Source organism: Pipistrellus hanaki, assembly GCF_964339955.1.
Source record: "Pipistrellus hanaki genome assembly, chromosome: 3".
In the NCBI taxonomy this organism is placed as follows: Eukaryota; Metazoa; Chordata; class Mammalia; order Chiroptera; family Vespertilionidae; genus Pipistrellus; species Pipistrellus hanaki.
Genome location: NC_140505.1, coordinates 19,389,219 through 19,408,092, shown reverse-complemented (window position 1 = coordinate 19,408,092; position 18,874 = coordinate 19,389,219). Strand labels below are relative to the sequence as shown.

The 18,874-nt window shown below is 40.8% G+C and overlaps 1 protein-coding gene across 1 annotated transcript in view; it reads right to left on the bottom strand.

Annotated features, from left to right (window-relative positions):
- KCNU1 (potassium calcium-activated channel subfamily U member 1) overlaps positions 1-18,874 on the bottom strand; it is a gene marked incomplete at both ends in the record, with an annotated part of 133,883 nt that overhangs the window by 17,765 nt on the left and 97,244 nt on the right. Inside the window, 4 exons of the mRNA XM_084876253.1 lie at positions 336-527; positions 7,228-7,367; positions 12,141-12,212; positions 18,576-18,759. Coding sequence (XP_084732379.1) covers positions 336-527; positions 7,228-7,367; positions 12,141-12,212; positions 18,576-18,759 — 588 coding nt within the window. The remainder of the gene's footprint in view (positions 1-335; positions 528-7,227; positions 7,368-12,140; positions 12,213-18,575; positions 18,760-18,874) is intronic.

Here is an 18,874-nt window from a genome sequence, read left to right as displayed (position 1 = left end):
AATATTAGATTTACAATTATTATTGATACCCTTGTCAAAGTACAAGTTATTGGACCTTTCTGATGCTTCCTGAAGACTTGGATTTTTTTATCTGGAAGGTGGGGATAATAACAACTGCTTTACCCACCTCCTGGCATTGTTAAAACAAATATGACACGTGTGAAAATGCACTGCAAATTGTACAATACTCTTTGAATATGAGTTGTATTAATTTGTTGTTGTTGTTGTTATTATTATTATTATTATTATTATTATTATTTCTGTGCTATAGGCTGTCTACAAATAGCCTAGACCACTTTCATAAATTCAGAGACAAAAAGAAGCAGGAAACTCACTTGAATATCCAACAAAATGGATCGGTGTAAGGGCAGGATTCCCAGCTTACAGCGGTTCCTTCTGGACAATACATTGCAGCCGTTAGAAGGCCCGCCTAAACTTTCGCTTTTCAAATGTTGTTCCATCTGGGAGCTTAGTCCTCCTGTCACCAGCATGTGAAGGAGCTCTAGGACATGATAATTGTAGAAGGCCTGGAAAGGAAGGACAGGCCATGTGTTAAGTCAGAAGAGCCAATTCCTAAACAGTGGATTTGGATAGTCTCAGAGAAATGAATCCGATGGTGCAAAGCAGTGTGTCTCATTATCATTATTAAAATTAACTAAAAGCTGGCAGTGTGGATAGGGTACTGGGTTAGACAAAGTGCAAAGAAAATAACACTGACCTAGTTTCTGCTCTCTTGGGGGTTATACTATAATGAAGGAAGAAATGAGTAATTATACTGACACCAAGTATATCTCCTGTTCCAAAAATGACAGAGGAGTATTCCAGGCCACAGATACCCTACTAATTGTCTACATATATTTAAAACTAGAGCCCTGGTACACGAAATTTGTGCACTGGGGGAGGGGAATCCCTCAGCCCGGCCTGCCCCCTCTTGCAGTCCGGGAGCCCTTGGGGGATATCCAACTGACACCTTAGCCCCATTCCCTAAGCCATCAGTCAGATATCCTTAGCACTGCCTCAGGGCAGGAGAGGCTACTGTCACTGCTGCACTTGCCTACCATGAGCGCCCTGTCCTCACCCAGGACTTGCATGTTCATGAAACCAGCTCTCAGACATCCCCCTGGATTGCAAGAGGATGCAGGCCAGGCCAAGGGACCACACTGGTGCGGGACTGGGGAGGGATGCGGGAGTTTAGCCAGCCAGGGAAAGTCCCCAGGAAGGCTCCCGGGCATGACTGGCCCATCTTGCTTAGTCCTGATCAGCTGGACCCCAGCAGTAAGCTAACTTACCAGTTGGAGCGTCTGCCTCCTGGTGGTCAGTCCACAATATAGTGACTGGTGGTAGTTGACCGTCAGGCCCCTGGTGGTCAGTGCTTGTCATAGCAAGCAGTTGAGTGACCTTAGCATATCATTAGCATATTACAGTTTGATTGGTTGAATGGCCAAATGGATGACCAGATACTTAGCTTTAATTATATAGGATAGTCAATAAGACTTGTATAGATTTTTCTTTAGTGGACTACTGATATTGTCATCCATACTTGAATTCGTTGGCTGTGAATTTATTTATATTCCTTTTTATTGTGATCTACTTGAGTACAGGTCTTGTGTCACTATTTAGATCTCCCACAGCTCCCATGGAAAACTGTGCAGATTGTAACTATTGAATAAATTAATGAAATTTTAAAATCTTTGACATCAAAATGAAACCAAAGGAAGATATGTGTGCCAACATCTTATTCTGAAAGTACCTTGAGGTTGAAAAACTCTAGCCATTTTCTGAAACTTCTTTTTCAAAGGATTTTTAACTAATTCAGTATACACCAGGTATTAACATATATGCAAATAGCAATATAATATATTACCCATTAGGTTTCTCAAGTCTATTGAATATATAATATTTTAAATTATCTACCCTTTGTTTTATCAGACTTTTACTCCAGTAGAAATGAGGATTTATATGTTTATATATTACCTATATAAAATGCAATAATTTTGCTTTTATTATAAATTCTAGGAATGACATCAATTGTTATTATTCTAGAAATTTTACTATTTACTTTCTCTACTTCCAAACTCAGGAACTTATTTCCTAAAGCCTGGGTTATAATATAGACCTCTTTATTGATTTTTGTTGTTTTTATTCTCATTTGCAATCTATTGTGCAAAAAGCTTCCAGCCAGAGATGTTTTCTGAAATAAGTCAGATCATGCTATTCGCCTCCTCTAAACTTCAGAGTCAGTTCCCTGCTGCAAAACCAAGCTCATCTCCTCCTCACAAGCCCTCCAGGGCCAACATCTGAAGGAGCTCCAGGACATGATAATTGTCCATTTGTAGTTGAGCATGCTGTACATTGACTCCATCATGCTCCTGCTTTGGAACAGCTGGTTCACTTCTCATCAGCTTGGCAAACTCCATGCTGGTCTCCTCATCAGAATAAAGTGATCCTTTCTTTGTGGTCCTATGGCCACTGGCTTTTACTCTGTTTCATTCTTCTTTATTTTATGTTAGTAGCTTGTCTGAAACACACTTGAGTTTGAATCTTGTACTGGCACTTTCTAACTGAATACCTTCAGACAATTCATGTGTTCTTTCTCAGCAACAGTTTGATAATCTTTAAAGTTGACATAATAATACCTACCTTTGAGCACTGTCTGCAGGATTAAGTGAGATATATAGCACAGGTTACTAAATCCTGTTGTCTTCAACATTGGTTCTCATGTATTTGGATCACCTCAGGGGATATTCATGAGTGCAAATTTCTGGGATCCAAGCTCTACTGGGTCAGAGTTTATGGACAGACATGGGAATCAGAATTAAAGGGCACATTTGATGGTTCTGACACTGGTTGTCCTCAGATTCTGGGCAACACTTTCCTAAATTATGTGCCCTTTGAGAGGATGGACTGTGTCTCCTTAACATTCACACACACCCTCAGGAGTGCACTGAACCGGATATTGTCCAAAAACTGTAAGAATATTGATTGCAATTGGCAGTTGAAATTTAACAAATATACAAGTATTCTTAGTAAAAATGTAGAGGCTATTGGGACAAGGTGACTTAGGAAATAAAACCTATATAAACTCATCAGGAAAAAAACAAATACACACACACACACACACACGAAAAATCACATTTCGTAGTATTTTTGAAATTAAAAGATGATTTTAAATGCCTCTTCCACCCTAACATCCAGACTAAGAGCAATCCTGGGGTGATGGTCTCCTCCTCACATTTCTCCTCTGTTCCATCTGGCTCCCACCCAGAAGTCTGCTTGTGAAACTGGCTCCCCGAGATCCAGAGGGGAGCAGAGGATATAAGTAAAGGTTGAGCCACAATCTGTTTAAGAACAAGTGGCCATAGTGTGGTGATCAAATAATACTGTTAGAGTAATTCCCCACTGATTAAAGAAAGGAGTAAATTCCAGGGTTATCCTAGAGTCACAGGCTCTAGGGAAACATGTACTTGATATATTTAACTGAGAGAGGCTTAGCTTTTGAATATATTATGTCTCCAGTTTTGACATCAAAAGGATTGGAATCTATATTGGGAAAACTAATGGTATTTACATGTCACCCTTACTCTATGGTCTCTTCTGGTATTTTTACCATTTGGGGTCCTATGATATTGGCCTTATTGGTCTCTCTCTATATTTTTTAATGTCTCCCTCTCTTTCTCCCATTTATTATTTCTCAAGAAAATATAAAAAATTGAAAAATGCTTGAAATACTTTAGGATTTCTAAACTTGAACAGTGTTTCTAATATGATCCTATTGACTAGAATTTGGACTTCCAGTGTTAGGAAATGTTGCAGCCCAAAGTGTTTTAGGAAGAGACAGGGATAGAGAGTTAGAAATGTTGATGAGAGAGAATCATCAATCAGCTGCCTCCTGCACACTCCCTACTGGGGATGTGCCCACAACCAAGGTATGTGCCTGCAGCCAAGGTACATGGGCTTGAACGGAATGGAAACTGGGACCTTTCAGTCCGCAGGCCAGTGCTCTATCCACTAAGCCAAACTGGTTTCGGCAGTGTTTTAACTTTTAACTATAAATTAAGCTTGAGTCCTCTCTCATAACCTGGACTATTAATCACATAGGTATTAACATCTTAACTGCTTTGTATTCTGAGAATCTTAAAAGACTTTAAAATCAAACATTCTTTGAGAAATACTTCTAATTTAGAATGAGGCTATATGGTACGAAAACTGCAAAGAACAAGATAAGTGACCTGGATAAAGTTATGTCACTTCTGTGGGCCTCACTTTCTTATAAATAAAAGGAAATGATCCCTAATTTGAGTCCAGTTCTGAAGTTCTATTGTAAAGCCACATGGGAATCCTGCTTCTGGGGCTAAGTGCCTCTCTATGTTTTCATTCTGATAGCATTGAAAAAATAGAGAATTGAAAGTGAATCTGAATCATACCTCCCAGGAATGTTTCTCCAATGGGGGAAGGAGTGTACAATAGTATATACCAGGGGATACCTGAAGCCACAGTGTCAATTGAGTCAAGAGATTTGAAGGGAAACCACATTACATTAGGTTAAAAAGAAAAATCACAGGTATATCCCTGGAAAGTAGGAAATACCTTCTTGAAAATCTAAATACAAACTTCAGTGACAAGTTCACACCATGTTATTCAGGCTTTTCTCTGTCCTTGGGGCTTGTGTGTTCGATCTTCTTTGTGTTTCTTAAGGGAAATTTGGAGGAAAAGAAGGAGAGGCACCGTTATGTCTTCTGAGTATTCATGAGAAGGAAGAGGGCCCTTAGATATTAGGTTGGAAATCAAGAATGGTGATTTCATCTTGTTTCAAAAACTCCTGAGGTGTTAGCTGCCTTTTTCTTGGGGGAGTCTGCTCTGCATCCATCTGATTCAGCCTTGCCCTCATGGGCAGTATGGGCATCAGAGAAGGAAACATTTTTATTCTAATTATATCTTCTTATGATGCAGCACCAGAAACACATTTCTTGGTGCACTAAGCTGGGCAGAAGGTTGGAAGAGCCAAACCCCAAAAGTGCTAAACCCAAAAGATGTTCTTTGGGGAGGGGGAATTATGGAACACAAGGGATATGCAAAATGTGGTGGAATGGCCAATTCCTATCTCCCATACAGAACTCCTGACTGGAAATTTTAAACCTGTCTCAGAGTTGAGGAGAACAGCATTCTGGTTCATTTATTTTATGTCTCTCTGTTGGTCATATGGTCTAACTTCTAGGGAAGCGTTTTCAATGTCTTCTTAATAGCAAAACTCCTTCTCCAAATCAAATTTACATAGGAGCCTCATATATGGCCCAGATGAAAGTAGAATAGTTCTGATGAGGGAAGGTGTGGGTGGGCTTGTCCTGGTCTCATCTTCCCTAGGTCTCCCCAGCAACTCCAGAGCACTCTGGGAGACAGGCTCCTCTGCTCAAAACACCAATATCAATGTATTGGAAAAATAGTCATCATCAAAAAGAGAGATTTCTGGAGTGGCAGTCATTTGTGGTCTTACTCTGTAATCCTTACAAATTTGGGTCTGAAAACCAACTTGTCATCTCTGAGGGCTGTGACCTTTGGTACATTATTAACCCTCTGATGCTCAGATTCTTCATCTGTAAAATGAGGCTCATAATTGTATTGTCTGAATTGGGTTGATAGGAGAATTAAGTGAGGTAAGTAGGTATGTAATGCACTTAGCAAAGACCTTGACTCAAAGTGAATGCTTGAGATGTGGTTATTACTGTTCCTGTCACACATATTGCTCTATGAATATTATCTCAACAACAAAACTAAGCAGAATAAGCTGCCTTGAAGTCTGAGTTGGGAAAGATGCAGGTATGATCTTGAGGCACAAAACCATGATCATTAACAGTGTCTGCCTTGGGAGTGTACCAGAGCAGCTGTCGCCAACCTTTCAAGACCTCATGGGCCACCAATGTCCACAGACTACCAGTTGGCAACCACTGCTCCAAAGGTTTCCTTAAACCAGTGGTGGCCAACCTTTTGGACTTCATGTACCATCATTGGTCCATAGACCACCAGTTGGTGACTGCTGTACTAGAGGGAATGATAGACTTTGGTTCCTTAACTGCTGTCCTCACTTAAGGGAAGATCCAGATCTTTGCCTTCCTCTCACACTTCTCCACAAGGTGATGCTCTGATATGTATGAAGAACAAAATGGGGTGTTGGAAAATATATTCTGGAGCTACCACAGTGGCCCCAAATATTTCTAACATAAGAGCATACATTTTCTGTTCCTCTTTGAGGCTACGGAGCAGGTGTAAATCAGGAGGCTGACCAAGATCAAAAGGTCCTCAGAAGAGCAGACACAATGGAACTGGAGGCACAGGCCTAACTTTTGTGCTCTTTCTTTCTATGTGGCTTGATGACAGGAAGTCACCTCCACTCTTAGAAGGCCAACTTAAGCCAGAAGTACCAGGTCCAGAAGGAAGACAAGTATGGACAGGGTTTTCTGAATATTTTCAAAGGTCTAATTCAGCTTATCATAGCCAGGGACTTGGGGGCTAAATCTCTAAATAGTATTGTGTGTTTATCTTGCTGAGCCATACATCATCAAGGATTCATGAGCTCCACATGGGAAGAAACTCTAGTCTCTTTAATCACTGCTGGTCCCCAGAACCTAGAGCAGTGCCCTGTACAGAGTAACTGTTCAATCTGTATTTGCACAAAGGATTCATTGGAAATCCTGGAATAGATGTCTGCTTGGTGGCTAAAGAGGTGCTGAGAGCTGAAGAACAACCGTGTAGTCCAAAATTCACTCCAAGGGAAGGGCAGTGGAGAGGGAGATTTGACTTAGCTCTGAACAAAACTCACACCACCAAAGGCCAAAACTTTGCCTTGAACTCTAAACCCCTTTATGGATGGCTTCCACATCAGCTTGTGGGGATATTTTAAAGAAAAGAGAAGACAGCACCTCTTAAGCTCTGATACCAAAGGGCCAAGGCACTGGAAGCTGCAAAGCAGATGCACTGCAGACCCGCTCAATTCCCCCTGGTATCAAGTGTTCCTGCTCTTATGTTTTTAATCTTGAAAATGTAAAGATTTTGCTGTCCTTGCCAGGTAGTTGTGAGAAAAATCAAATACTGTATGTGAACAAGCATTTTTGAAAAATCAAAGAGACTTTAGAATTATGAGACATTTTCATTATCTACCCAGGCCCTAAAGGACCCTCTCTCTCCTCTGCCAGGGATTTGGTCCTGGGGGCTCTTCAGCTTAGCTGCACTTACTGTGGCCAGGAGGGAATCCAAGAAGGAGCCAGAAAAGACCGAGCCAGTGGAAAAGGAGGTGCTGAGATGCAGGCTTGTTCCTGGGAGGTGCCCTTCCATTCCACCAAGCTGTTCAATAAAGTGGATGTTGGAAGGATTTTCTGCAAAGCAAAAGAGGCAAATAGGGAAAGGCAGGCAGACAAGTTTAAGAATACAGGAATTGCCTTAAGAATATATGCAGATCACGTTGTGACCCCTTTATGAAAGGGTCTGATGGCTGCTTTGGCATCAATGTGGGATCTGCCCCTACTTCAAGACATGTTTTCTTTCCAAATATCTTCTTCATCCCTTAAATATATGAATCCCTCTTGGGCACCTTCATCATCAAGGGGATACCGTTGTACCTCAGGTTCATTTTCTCCATGGAAACATCCAAACTGTCATCCTCATATAATTTAACTATCAAACCAGGACACTTTGGGAGTAAAAAAGGGCAGTCTCACTATGCATAACTCGGAGTTATAGTCCTTGTCATAATCCTAAACTGCAGGTGGCTTGGTGTTTACCAGTTGCACTGGTTAATAATGCGAATTTTGTAATCAAAGAAAACACAATAATTTCAAGAGAAATATCAAAAGTGCTTTATTCAAAGTAATGTCCATCGCTAGCTACACATTTCCACTATCTTTCAGGTAATTTGTGGATACTGTTCTAATAGAATTTCTCTTGTTTTGAGGCAAACCATTCAGAGAACCAATTTTTCACTTCTTCATACATTTTGAAGTGCTGCTAAGAAAGTGTGTGTTCCATCAATCAGAATAAGTGGTAATGTAAAGGAGCAAGGTCTGGTGAATACAGTGGGTGGGTTAGTACTTCCCAGGCAAGATCTTTTAATGTGTCTTCAGCTGGTTTTGAAGTATGTGATGGTTATCATGAAGCAAAACTACTTTTCCGTGACTTCTGGCCCATTCTGCTCATTTTACGATCAAAGCGCGGTTCAAATTGATTATTTGTTGTCGGTAGCAATCAGTATTAACAGTTTCACTTGGTTTTAGAAGCTCATGATATATCACACCTTCCTGATCCCACCAAAACACAAAGCATTGTCTTATTTGGTCTAGCAGTCCATGTTGATGGTTAACCTGGATCAATCCATGATTTTGTGCCTTTGGGATTCTCAAAATAAATCCACTTTTCATAGCCAGTCACAATTCAATGTAAAAAAAAAAAAAAAAAAAAAAAAAAAGACTTTCTTTCCTGCCATTGAAGCTACATTTTACTGATGACTTTTCAATTTTCCATTTGTCTTTCATTCAGTTTATGTGGCACCCATTTTCCTTCCTTTAAAATCTTTCCCATTGCTTGTAAATGATCAGAAATTGTTTAATGAGCAACGTTTAATCTTTGTGCAAGTTCTTTTTGAGTTTGGCACACATCTTCATCCAATAATGCTTATAATTGTTGGTCTTCAAACCTTTTCGATTGACCTGGACGTTCTTTGTCTTTCACATTGAAATCATCACTTTTAAAGCATTTAAACCATCGTTCACAAATATATTGAGATGGAACATGTTCACTGTAAGCTTCCCAAAGTATATGATAACTTTTAGCAGCACTTTACTTCAAAATAATGAATTAAAATTTCCCACAAATGCTCTTTCTTTGGCCCAAAATTTGACATTTTTAAGTGTAAAAATATATATGATGTTAACACCTTCAGAAAATTTGACTTATGAAGTTTAGAAGCTTGCTGAAAATACAACAAAATAGCATGCATATCCAATCACATACATATCAACATATGTGTAACTCCATCTATTGAAAAAAAATCGCATTATTAACCAGTACACCTGGTACTTGGGTTCCTATATTATCTGGGTCCAGAATGAGTTAAAGCAGTATCTGTCAAAATTGAATGCACATATTAATCACCTGGAGTTCTTATTACAATACAGATTCTGATTTAGTGGTTCTAGGATGGGGCTTGAGAGTCTACATGTCCAACAAGCTTCCAAATGCTACTGCAATTATTGCTGATATGTGGATTACACTTTGAATAGCAAGTGCTCAGAAAATTATCCTAATTGAGGCCAGTGCAGCAGTACCCTTGTTACCCATTAGCATATCTGTACTGGCCCAGGGCTGCGACTCAGACCCAGTGATCAGCTTCTGAAGTAATAGAACGGGTCCTGGCTGGAGTGCCAGCAGAGGCACCGAAGGCCTTTATTCTAAGTCTACAGCTTTAAAAATGTTTGTGCTGAGAATAACATTGAAAGGTGGAGATGATTCTCCCACCAGAGTAAAGAGAAGGCATGCTCACTGTCCATTATGAAAGATTTCAGTTCATCTCTTATACAGTAGGGTACAGGTATCACTTGGCCCTTTTCATGTCACCTGGTGGGAACAAAGGCTTGAATAACCAGCATAAAATTGTTGATACTCTGGCTACTGCTCACATTCTGAGTAACTATTTTGTATCTCTGGCCCAGTGGTTCTGTGTCTTCTGCCAGCATCCATGAAACTGGCAGGCTAACCTGTCAGTTTGCAAGTAGCTTAAACTCTTAGGTCTTTCCCAGCTCTCGTCAGTCATAAACAGATCAACACAAATCTACTGGGCATACCACTCAAAATACATTACCACCTGAGACTGGATTATTCCCTAATTCTTTAAATTATTCCTTAGTAAGTTTGGGAGAAGTGATATACTGCTAATATTAGTGAATAATTTTATTTGAAGAACTATATAGTTTTATAAAAGAGCAAGTCTAACTAGTACCAATCCACAATTCCTAAGCACACACAATTTCCTCTTCTTGCATTGCCAATCTTCAAAACACACACACACACACACACACACACACACACACACACACTCCCCCACGTATCTCAGGAGCCCTTGTCCAAATCCTGCTGTGTCATGCTAAACCCAGGGCCTCAGCTTTCCCAGGCATTTTCCTGCAGGCCACTGTACACTCTGTATCAAAGCACTGGCAGTCGGATCTGTGGCTCCCATGTCACTGTGACCCTCTCCAGACAGCCAAAGAACAGAAAACAGTGAGCTGGCAGGTGATTTGTTAGGCTAATCTGACAAGGGCCGTCTGGTGCCAGAAAGTCTTCAGTTGAACAAAGCTGTAAGTCCCTCGAGAGTGACCAGATGTACTTCTGGGCCAGTAAGCACCTGTCTGGTTCCCTCCCGGCCACTCTAATTTACCTTATAGTCTTCTAATCAGTGTTCTTAGTGTGGCTGCACCTTAGGGTTAGAGATGGTTCAAAAGGGTAGAAAAATAAAATTAAGGCCTAGCTGGTTTGGCTTAGTGGATAAATGTCAGCCTGTAGACTGAAGGGTCTGGGATTAGATTTTGGTCAAGGGCACATACCTCAATTTCAGACTGGATTTCCTGCTCTGGTGGGCCTATGCAGGAGGCAACCAATTGATGTATCTCTTTCATGTTAATGTTTCTCTGACCTGCCTTTCATTCTTTAAAAGTCAATGGAAAAATATCCTCAAGTGAGAATTTAAAAAATAAGTTATAAAATTAAAATAAAAAACCTGGAGCAAGGAGCTTAAACGTAGTTACAAATAGGCTGGCTGGTACCAGTCAGGCTCAAGAGAGCTGAAATACTGCCTGGCTGGTGTGGCTCAATGGTTGAGCATAGTCCCATGGACAAAGAGTTCCCTGGTTTGATTCCTAGTCAGACACATAATATCTGGGTTGTAGGATCAACCCCCAGCAGATGGCATGCAGGAGGCAAGCAATGAATGTTGATGCATCAATATTTCTATCTCTCCCTCTTCCTTCCTCTCTCTAAAATCAATAAAAAAATGTATTTTTTAAAAAGTGAGAGAGCTGAGATCCTCAGAACTGAACTTGAAGAGCTGCTGCTGCAGGATTCACTATGAATAGACTATTTGCTGTACTATCTGCTGTACTATCACTTCTGCTATACTATCTGCTGTACTATCACTCCCAGATCACATGGTAGTGTCATCTATGATTCCTCTCTTGTCCCCCTGCTCCCTTTTTGGGACCAAGAGGTTTGTTTATCTAGTTTGGTTTCTCACTCAGCTTACTCAAAGTCATAAAATGCCCATTAAAAATGTTGCTCTACTGTAGAATCCAGTCAAATCGCATGCCCAGGACCAGCTAATGGATTGTCTTTGAGTTTGTCCAAAGTGAAAGGCACTGTTCCCCTCTTTGGTATCTTACCCTTATCTCATCAGTTATTATAGTATTAACCCCCTAGTGCCTCCCAACCCCTCCCACCCCAAAGTACACAGGCACCTTCCCTAGCCTGCCTTCTGCCCCAAGGCTTTCTGCCTCATATCCACAAACATTTCCTAATGTGCATTTTCCATAAGTTGTTGGTGAGAGACAACAGCTTATTCTGATATTTCTGTACCTAGTATTATCTTTTTAGAAGACCACCATTCAGGACTAGAATTAAGATAACACAGGAACACAAAATTGAAGGACCCTGAGAGAGAGTGTCACCTTTAAGTCTGCACCTTGGTGCCTCCTAGTGCTGGTCCTGGTATCACTATAGTAAAGGAAGGTGCCAGACTTAAAGTCCTAGATTGGTAGATAGGCTGATATAGAAAGATAATTTTGGGCAGTCTTCAAGTTCATGTCCCTCCCTTGGGATATTTCATATGAATAAGAGTGAACCAGCTGCTGGTCTCCCTCTCCTGGGAACTGGAAGTGGGGAATGCAGATGGTATTTCTGCACCCTAACACCCAGATGCAGCAGGCTCTGCGGGTGATGTCACCAATCCAGAAAAAAAAAAGGGTCAGTATAATGTCCCATCAAGCACTTACTGCTCTTGGGCCCATTCTGCTTCTGTTTTTGGACTGTGGATTTTCAAAAGAACCTTGGAACATCAATTCAGGATCATACAGATTTCTCCCTTGTATTTTTCTTGAAACAGAACTTACTCAATTCAGTGAGGATGGGGATTCTTCGGCAGTGTCTCTTTCTAATATCACAGAAGCTCTGCGAAAATTGGTCTGTAGACACAGATGACAACAGAAAATAAAAGAGATTGATAAATGCAAACAAAGAGGCTTGCAAAATGCGACAAGTTTGGAGAAACATACTCTGCAACTTTATGCTTTGCAAAGGTCATTGAGGCCCAAATCCCAAACCCTTTTCTATATTTAGAAAAACAAAATATTTGGGCATCCGTGGCATCTAGTTTTTGGACACTGTGTGTGTGTGTGTGTGTGTGTGTGTGTGTGTGTGTGCGCGTGTAAAGCTTTCCCAGTACTTGCTTATTGATAACATAAGTAAAACATGAGTGTTCTCCACAGTGTGGGCAATGGCTCAGACAGGCTGTACCTTTAACCACATCCATTTTCTTGTAGAACTTCTAGGAAACTGGATAAGCAGGCAGTGCTGCTCTGTACATGCGCTTGCTAACACTGCAAGTGGTTTCTGGCTGCTGCTGCCATCTGCCTCTTTGAGAGCTTCTCTGGGTCCAGACACTTCTCTGGGTCCAGACATCATCTTTCTTCTTCAGCAGAATCTGCTGCTTCCCATCTCTGGTTGCAGCCTAGAATGCCTTGCAAGTTCCTTAAAGACTGGGTTGAGTTGCCATTTGTCACCTCTGCCCTTTGCGTTCAGTTTACAGACAGATTTCCCTCCTGCATCAGGAGGTGAGGCCCTTCATTTTCCTCTGAAAGAGCCAAGCCCAGCACTGGCCCCAAACAGCTTTATCAGGCAGTGTACTGTGAAGAGTTTCAACAATTAGAGTTTTGGTCCCCAAGTTAACAAAAAAATAAAAAAAGAAAAAATAAAGAAAAAGAAAGAAAGAAAGGAAGAAAGAAAGAGAAGGGAAATGGGGACCAGTTAAAACACACACACACACACACACACACACACACACACACACACACAATCTCATCAAAAGTTACGTTTTAAGCCAAGACCGGTTTGGCTCAATGGATAGAGCGTCGGCTTGGGGACTGAAGGGTCCCGGGTTCGATTCTGGTCAAGGGCATGTACATTGGTTGCGGGCATATCCCCAGTAGGGGGTGTGCAAGAGGCAGCTGATCTATGACTCTCTCTCATTGATGTTTCTAGCTCTCTATCTCTCTCCCTTCTTCTCTGTACAAAATCAATAAAATATATTTTTTTTAAAAAAAGTTATGTTTTAAAACTGTTGGCTACCTTTTGTAGCTTTTCTGAGAATTCAAAAATACTGTGAAAGTTAAAACTCCGCTTTTAATTAAAATCCCCTGCTCTAGGAAGAAGGTGAAATATTTTGAGGTCCTCTGTTTACTGAGCCAGATAAGTGATAGGCGACGGGAGCGAGATGTGAAATGAAGTGAGCGGGTCAGGTAAGACAGCCTGAGGGACAGATAAAAGGAGGGTGATGGGACAGGGGAAAAGAGAAAACCCAAGGGGAGATTTCTGTCAGGAAAAAAAACGCTTGTTCTGCAGTATTTACCGCCTGTTCCATCTCCCCCCGGAAATACTCAGTAAATGGCCACTTCTTGTGAATGGAGAGTAGAGGTGAATATGTTTCTAAAATCCACTGAAATTCCGAGTCATGCTTCAAGGGGGATTTGGGGCAAAAACTGAAGCTGCACAGGAAGCGCCCGACACACTTGGATACAGTCAGCTCTGGCAGTGACCTTGGGAATGCAGGCAAGGAAATGACAGCCCCAAGGCTAACCTGGTTCACACAGCTGTTTCAGAGAAGGTTGGACCTGAGTATATTTTTCCAAGTAAAGTAAGTCAGAAGAAAAGGCACAAATTATATGATTCTACTCATATATAGAATCTAAAACAGAAAATCCCAAAACAACAACAACAGAGAAACAAATGAACAAATAAAACCAAAACAAACTCTCAGATACATACAACAGATTGGTGGTCACCAGAAGGGGAAGTGTGAAATGGGTAAAATGTATAGTGAGAAACAGAAACAGACTTTTGGTGGTGAGCATGGATATCAAATTATGTTATGCACCTGAAACTTATGTTATAAATCTCAAAAAAAGCAAGGTTAACCTCAATAGCTAGAGCTCAGCTGTCCTAATTCACCAGTGAATCTTAGTTGTGATGAATTTGAACACGGCAAACTGTTGTTCTTTAAAAAAAATCAACAAACAAACAAAACACCTCTGGGATTTTCATGCTACAGGAAGTCCTGGGGGAATTGAGATTCTGCCTTATTCTCAGAACTGTGCAGATGCTTTATCTGCTGGGTGTCCCTTTCCTTCCTTTTTTCCATTCTTCCTTTAAGAGTATCTATTGCAAGCTAGGACTGTGTAATCCCTGCCCCAATTACATGCCACATGTTGCAAATACAAAATATGTATTTTCAAGTAGTGATACATACTGTGGAAAAAATGCACACACAACCTTTAACGGCTAGTGATTGAGTTGCGGAGATGACTTTAGATAGGGTTTGAAGGGAGGCTTCTTTGACTTGGAATGAAGTCCCGAGAGGTGAGAAAAAGCCATCCATGCAGAGGGAATGGGAAGAAGGACCTAAGGCAGGAAAGAGCCAGTACAGACAGAAGGAAGTGGGAGAAAATTCAAACTCCCTTCGGGCCTGCAAGGCCCTATTTTCCTATAATTGCCATGGGTTATCACTATAGGGTTTTAAGCAGGGAACTGACATGATCTGATAAATATTTGTAAAAGGTCCCTCCAGCTGCTGTGAGCAGTACAAGCTGTAAGGAGATAAGAATTATACCAGGCTCACAACAAATCTGTGAATCAATATAGTTAGATAACATTAGAAGAAACTGACTTAGGGTTTACATAGCTTGTCCAAGGTTAAATGGCCTGTAAATGATGGATGGGTTTTCATACCCCAATCGGCACCAACTTCAAAGTCTAGGCCCTTTTAAGGGCCACTTTGTAGCCCTGACAAAATATTCAAGGTTTGGCTGACATGTCCAGTAAAATATCAAGGCCAGTTTCCCTTCAAAGGGGCAGTCCTTCTTTGAACCCCACTTTCTGATTCCAGTTCCCTCTAGAAAAGGGTTTGGATCATCTCAACTTTTGAAGTTAAATGTCCTTATCGGATGCAGACGTGTTTACGTTGGGTTGGCTGGAGTGGCTGCTTGAGTGTCTGCTTCTGACACCATCTGAAGGACAGCAACCACCTTAGCTCCATCTCCTCTTGTGGAGCGATGGTTAAGTGGAATTTGTGTCAGATCATAGCCTGGGTGCATTTTACCAATGTCAATATTTCCAGGAGCTCACAATACACACAACATTATACCTGAAATCTTCTTGGTTGGCAGGCTACTATTACAAAAGAGTGCTTAATTGTAGATTACCACAGTACATTTAAATTTCAGTAGCATATTAAGTTGTCAGACTTAATTACCGTTATATGTTTAGATTATGCCACAGATTATTTAGTTCAGTACCTAGGTTTGCCAACCTGTTCTTCTTGTGACGTGACAGGGCAGCAATTAGAGCATCGCTGGAAAAACCTACAGTTTTCCATGGAGATGGCCAGGAAGCCCGGTATTCTTACTAATCCTTCCGAGATTCTGCCCTCTGCTGTCCCAACACCCTCAATGTCCCTGGGAGAATCACTGTATGGAATAGCACTGTGGTCCTAGGTGGGCTTCATGTATAAGTTTATCATGATTGTGAAGATGGAGAAAGGACCACTGATCCCAGAAAAGTCTCATCAAATATGCTAGGGTGAGAGAGATTTCTGATCTCAGTACTATAAAGATTTTGAGCCAAAAAGGTATTTGTCCTGTAGGATTGTCATGTGCATTGTAGGATGTTCAGCAGCATCTCTGACCTCAACCCACTAGATGCCAATAGCATTCCCCTAAGTTGTGACAAAACTGTCTACAGACATTGTCAGATGACTCCTGTGGGCCAAAACTGCCCTTGTTGAGAATCACAGTCCTAAGGAAACTCATCTCATGTTGATGCAGTTTGGGGGATGTTTTCCGCCTTCTTGCGGAATTTCACAGTCCTTTATACTATCAACTCTCGGAGAGGTGTGTGTTCCCATTTCTACCCCTTATGGTGCAAGCAGATATTATCAGGCTTTGCTGCGGACTGGGGAAGTCTATATATAAACATAGGGTAGATTCCTATAATGTTAGAGTAATTGGTGAGGTTTCTGAGTAATGGTCCTTTGCTCAGAATGTGACTTGACTGATGATATAGCACCAGATAAGCAGATTAGATGACTTCTGTTAGGTAGCCTAGTAGAGCTGCCTGCAGTTATATTTCGCCATCATACAAGTGGGTATGACACCCATTAAAGAAATGGTGCTAGGCCTACAAAATAATTTTTCTCTAAACATTCCCTTTTATCTTTGAGGAAGAACCTATTCCTGCTTCTTGATGGCACAAGTAAGGGGTAGGCAAATGTAGGTTTACACTTGTTATACAACTAAGTAATACAATAATAAATAAATAATAACACAGGAACAAACTGTGTTCTGGATACTCACAACTGTAAATCTGCTGTTGCCACCCTTGTACTTTGATGTGCCTTTATTTTCTCTTCCTCCTTTCCAGTCCCTTTTCCCTCTCCTCTACTTCCTTCTACCAATCCAGTAAGTTGCTGCTTTGAGGGCAACCTTCTAGACTATAACAGGTTGGGCACATCATACAGAATCAATATATTTTTGTTGGATGAGTGAGATGATGAAAATCACTGGATAAAAAGGAAATCGAACTTGAAAGTATAGTTTTATATCTTTCCAGCTTATATAAGATGTAAAATTAAAAAATAATAATAATAGGAAGGAAAAGTCATCCAGATGATTAATTAGGTGGTTTATGATGTTCAGTTTATCCCATGCTTTCATGGAGTGGGCAGTTTGATTTGTGTATTGATGATACTGCCCTTAAGACGAACACTTCTCTGCCCAATTATAGAAAGTTGCAAGATGATGCATATAGGCACCCACACCTGCATATAATCACACTCCCTATACATTCACCCTCCATAGCCCTCCCCACACCACACTCATGCCCATACCACACACAAATATTGGGTAAATCTAAGTGACCCTAATGGCTGAGCTAAGGATTTATGTGCAGCAAACAGCAGCATTTTATGGATCTTCAGATTTGCTCAGCAGAGATATGGCGTACACTTCCTTAGTCTTAATTTTTGGTGTACATTGACATCATGAAGTGCTTTGCTTTTAGTTCTCCTTTGCGAAAGAACCCAAACCCTGAGAGCTGAGTGGAGTTTGGTTGCTTAGTGAAGGTGTGTCACATAGCTTACTTAGTTCACCTACAGAAAATTAGACTAGATTACTTGTTTATTCCTTTGTCCTAAGTATGTTGTATTTTCCCACCTAGCAACAGTGTCTAGGAGTCAGACAGAGTTCTTTTGGTTTCCCAGTTTGACTCATGAAGATTTTTATCTTCATCAATAATAACGAAAGCCTCACAATGCTTTAGATGTCTGATCTCTCCAAGCTCCATGCAAAGTGGGAGAGCTGTAGTTGGCAGCTGTGAGTCCAGAGGACTGAGTATCCAACCTTGACACAGAGGATCAACACCCCTAAGGGAAATGCTAGATCCAGCATTTACTTGATTTACTTGAATTGAAAATCTGCTTTAGATACTGAAAATTATTCAGTAAGAGGACATTCATATTAGGTTCAGTGTCCAGTAGTCAATTTTTCAAGGGGGGCGGGTGCAGGCAGGGAGGAAGACCACAATTTTGTATTGGGAACTAATGTCAAGCAAATTTTAAGCACAGGAAATGTGTGGAAACTACCCAAGTGTTCAGTTCTCTGGCTCATTTGCTTCAATTCAATAAATGTGTTAAGCATCTCCTAAGTGACCACAAGTGTGCTAGGCACTGAGAGGAACACAAAGGAAGGAAAGACCTAATCTCCATCCTGGAGAGATCTTCACTTCTCACCATCTCATTCCATTTTGAAGTAGGATTGTGGCATTTTTATACTACAGAAATTTGAAGAGACCTCACCTTAGAGATAATATTCTAAAATGCATGTATTGAAAGCATCTAGAAGAGTGAAAGAATCATTCCTCATTCTCTCCACCGTGAAACAAAAAATAATAACTTGAACATCTACAAAATCTGATGAGAATTCCATTATTAATAATATTTCTTGCTATTCATTATAATAATAGGCCAAGTTCTATCTTCCCTGATATTTGATTAGTAACAATGCTAATACTTGCAATTCTGTGATCTTACTTAAAATGGGAAAAGTACTACATGCATTCCATGTAGAAGAAGGGTATCATAATTTTTCAGTTGACTTAGGATTCTCAAGGACTAAACTGTCCACTCCTCTTCCCCATGGTTAAAGTCCTTCAGAGAGAAGTTGATTCTCTTTTCTTATTCCATTCTCCCTAGCCTCTTCTTGTCAGGGTGTTGTTCTTACCTGAATCTATGGGTGTTGGGTCAGAGTAGCTTATCCGCAGTGATCCTATGTTGAGGGTGGCCATGATGATCTGTGCGTCTAGTGAAGTCTGGGAAGGTGACATGGATGGGGAGGATAAGACAGCACACATGGAACATTCCTCTATGTTGACTGCATGGAGGTCTGCAGTATAGAGTGCAGAGCCCTAATGAGAGAAACGGGGCAGAGGAGGAATTTCTCAGGTGGACAAATTTTATATCATGGCTCACGGTTGTGGGTGATAATTTTGAACCAACAACTCTCCAGCTTCCAAATGACTT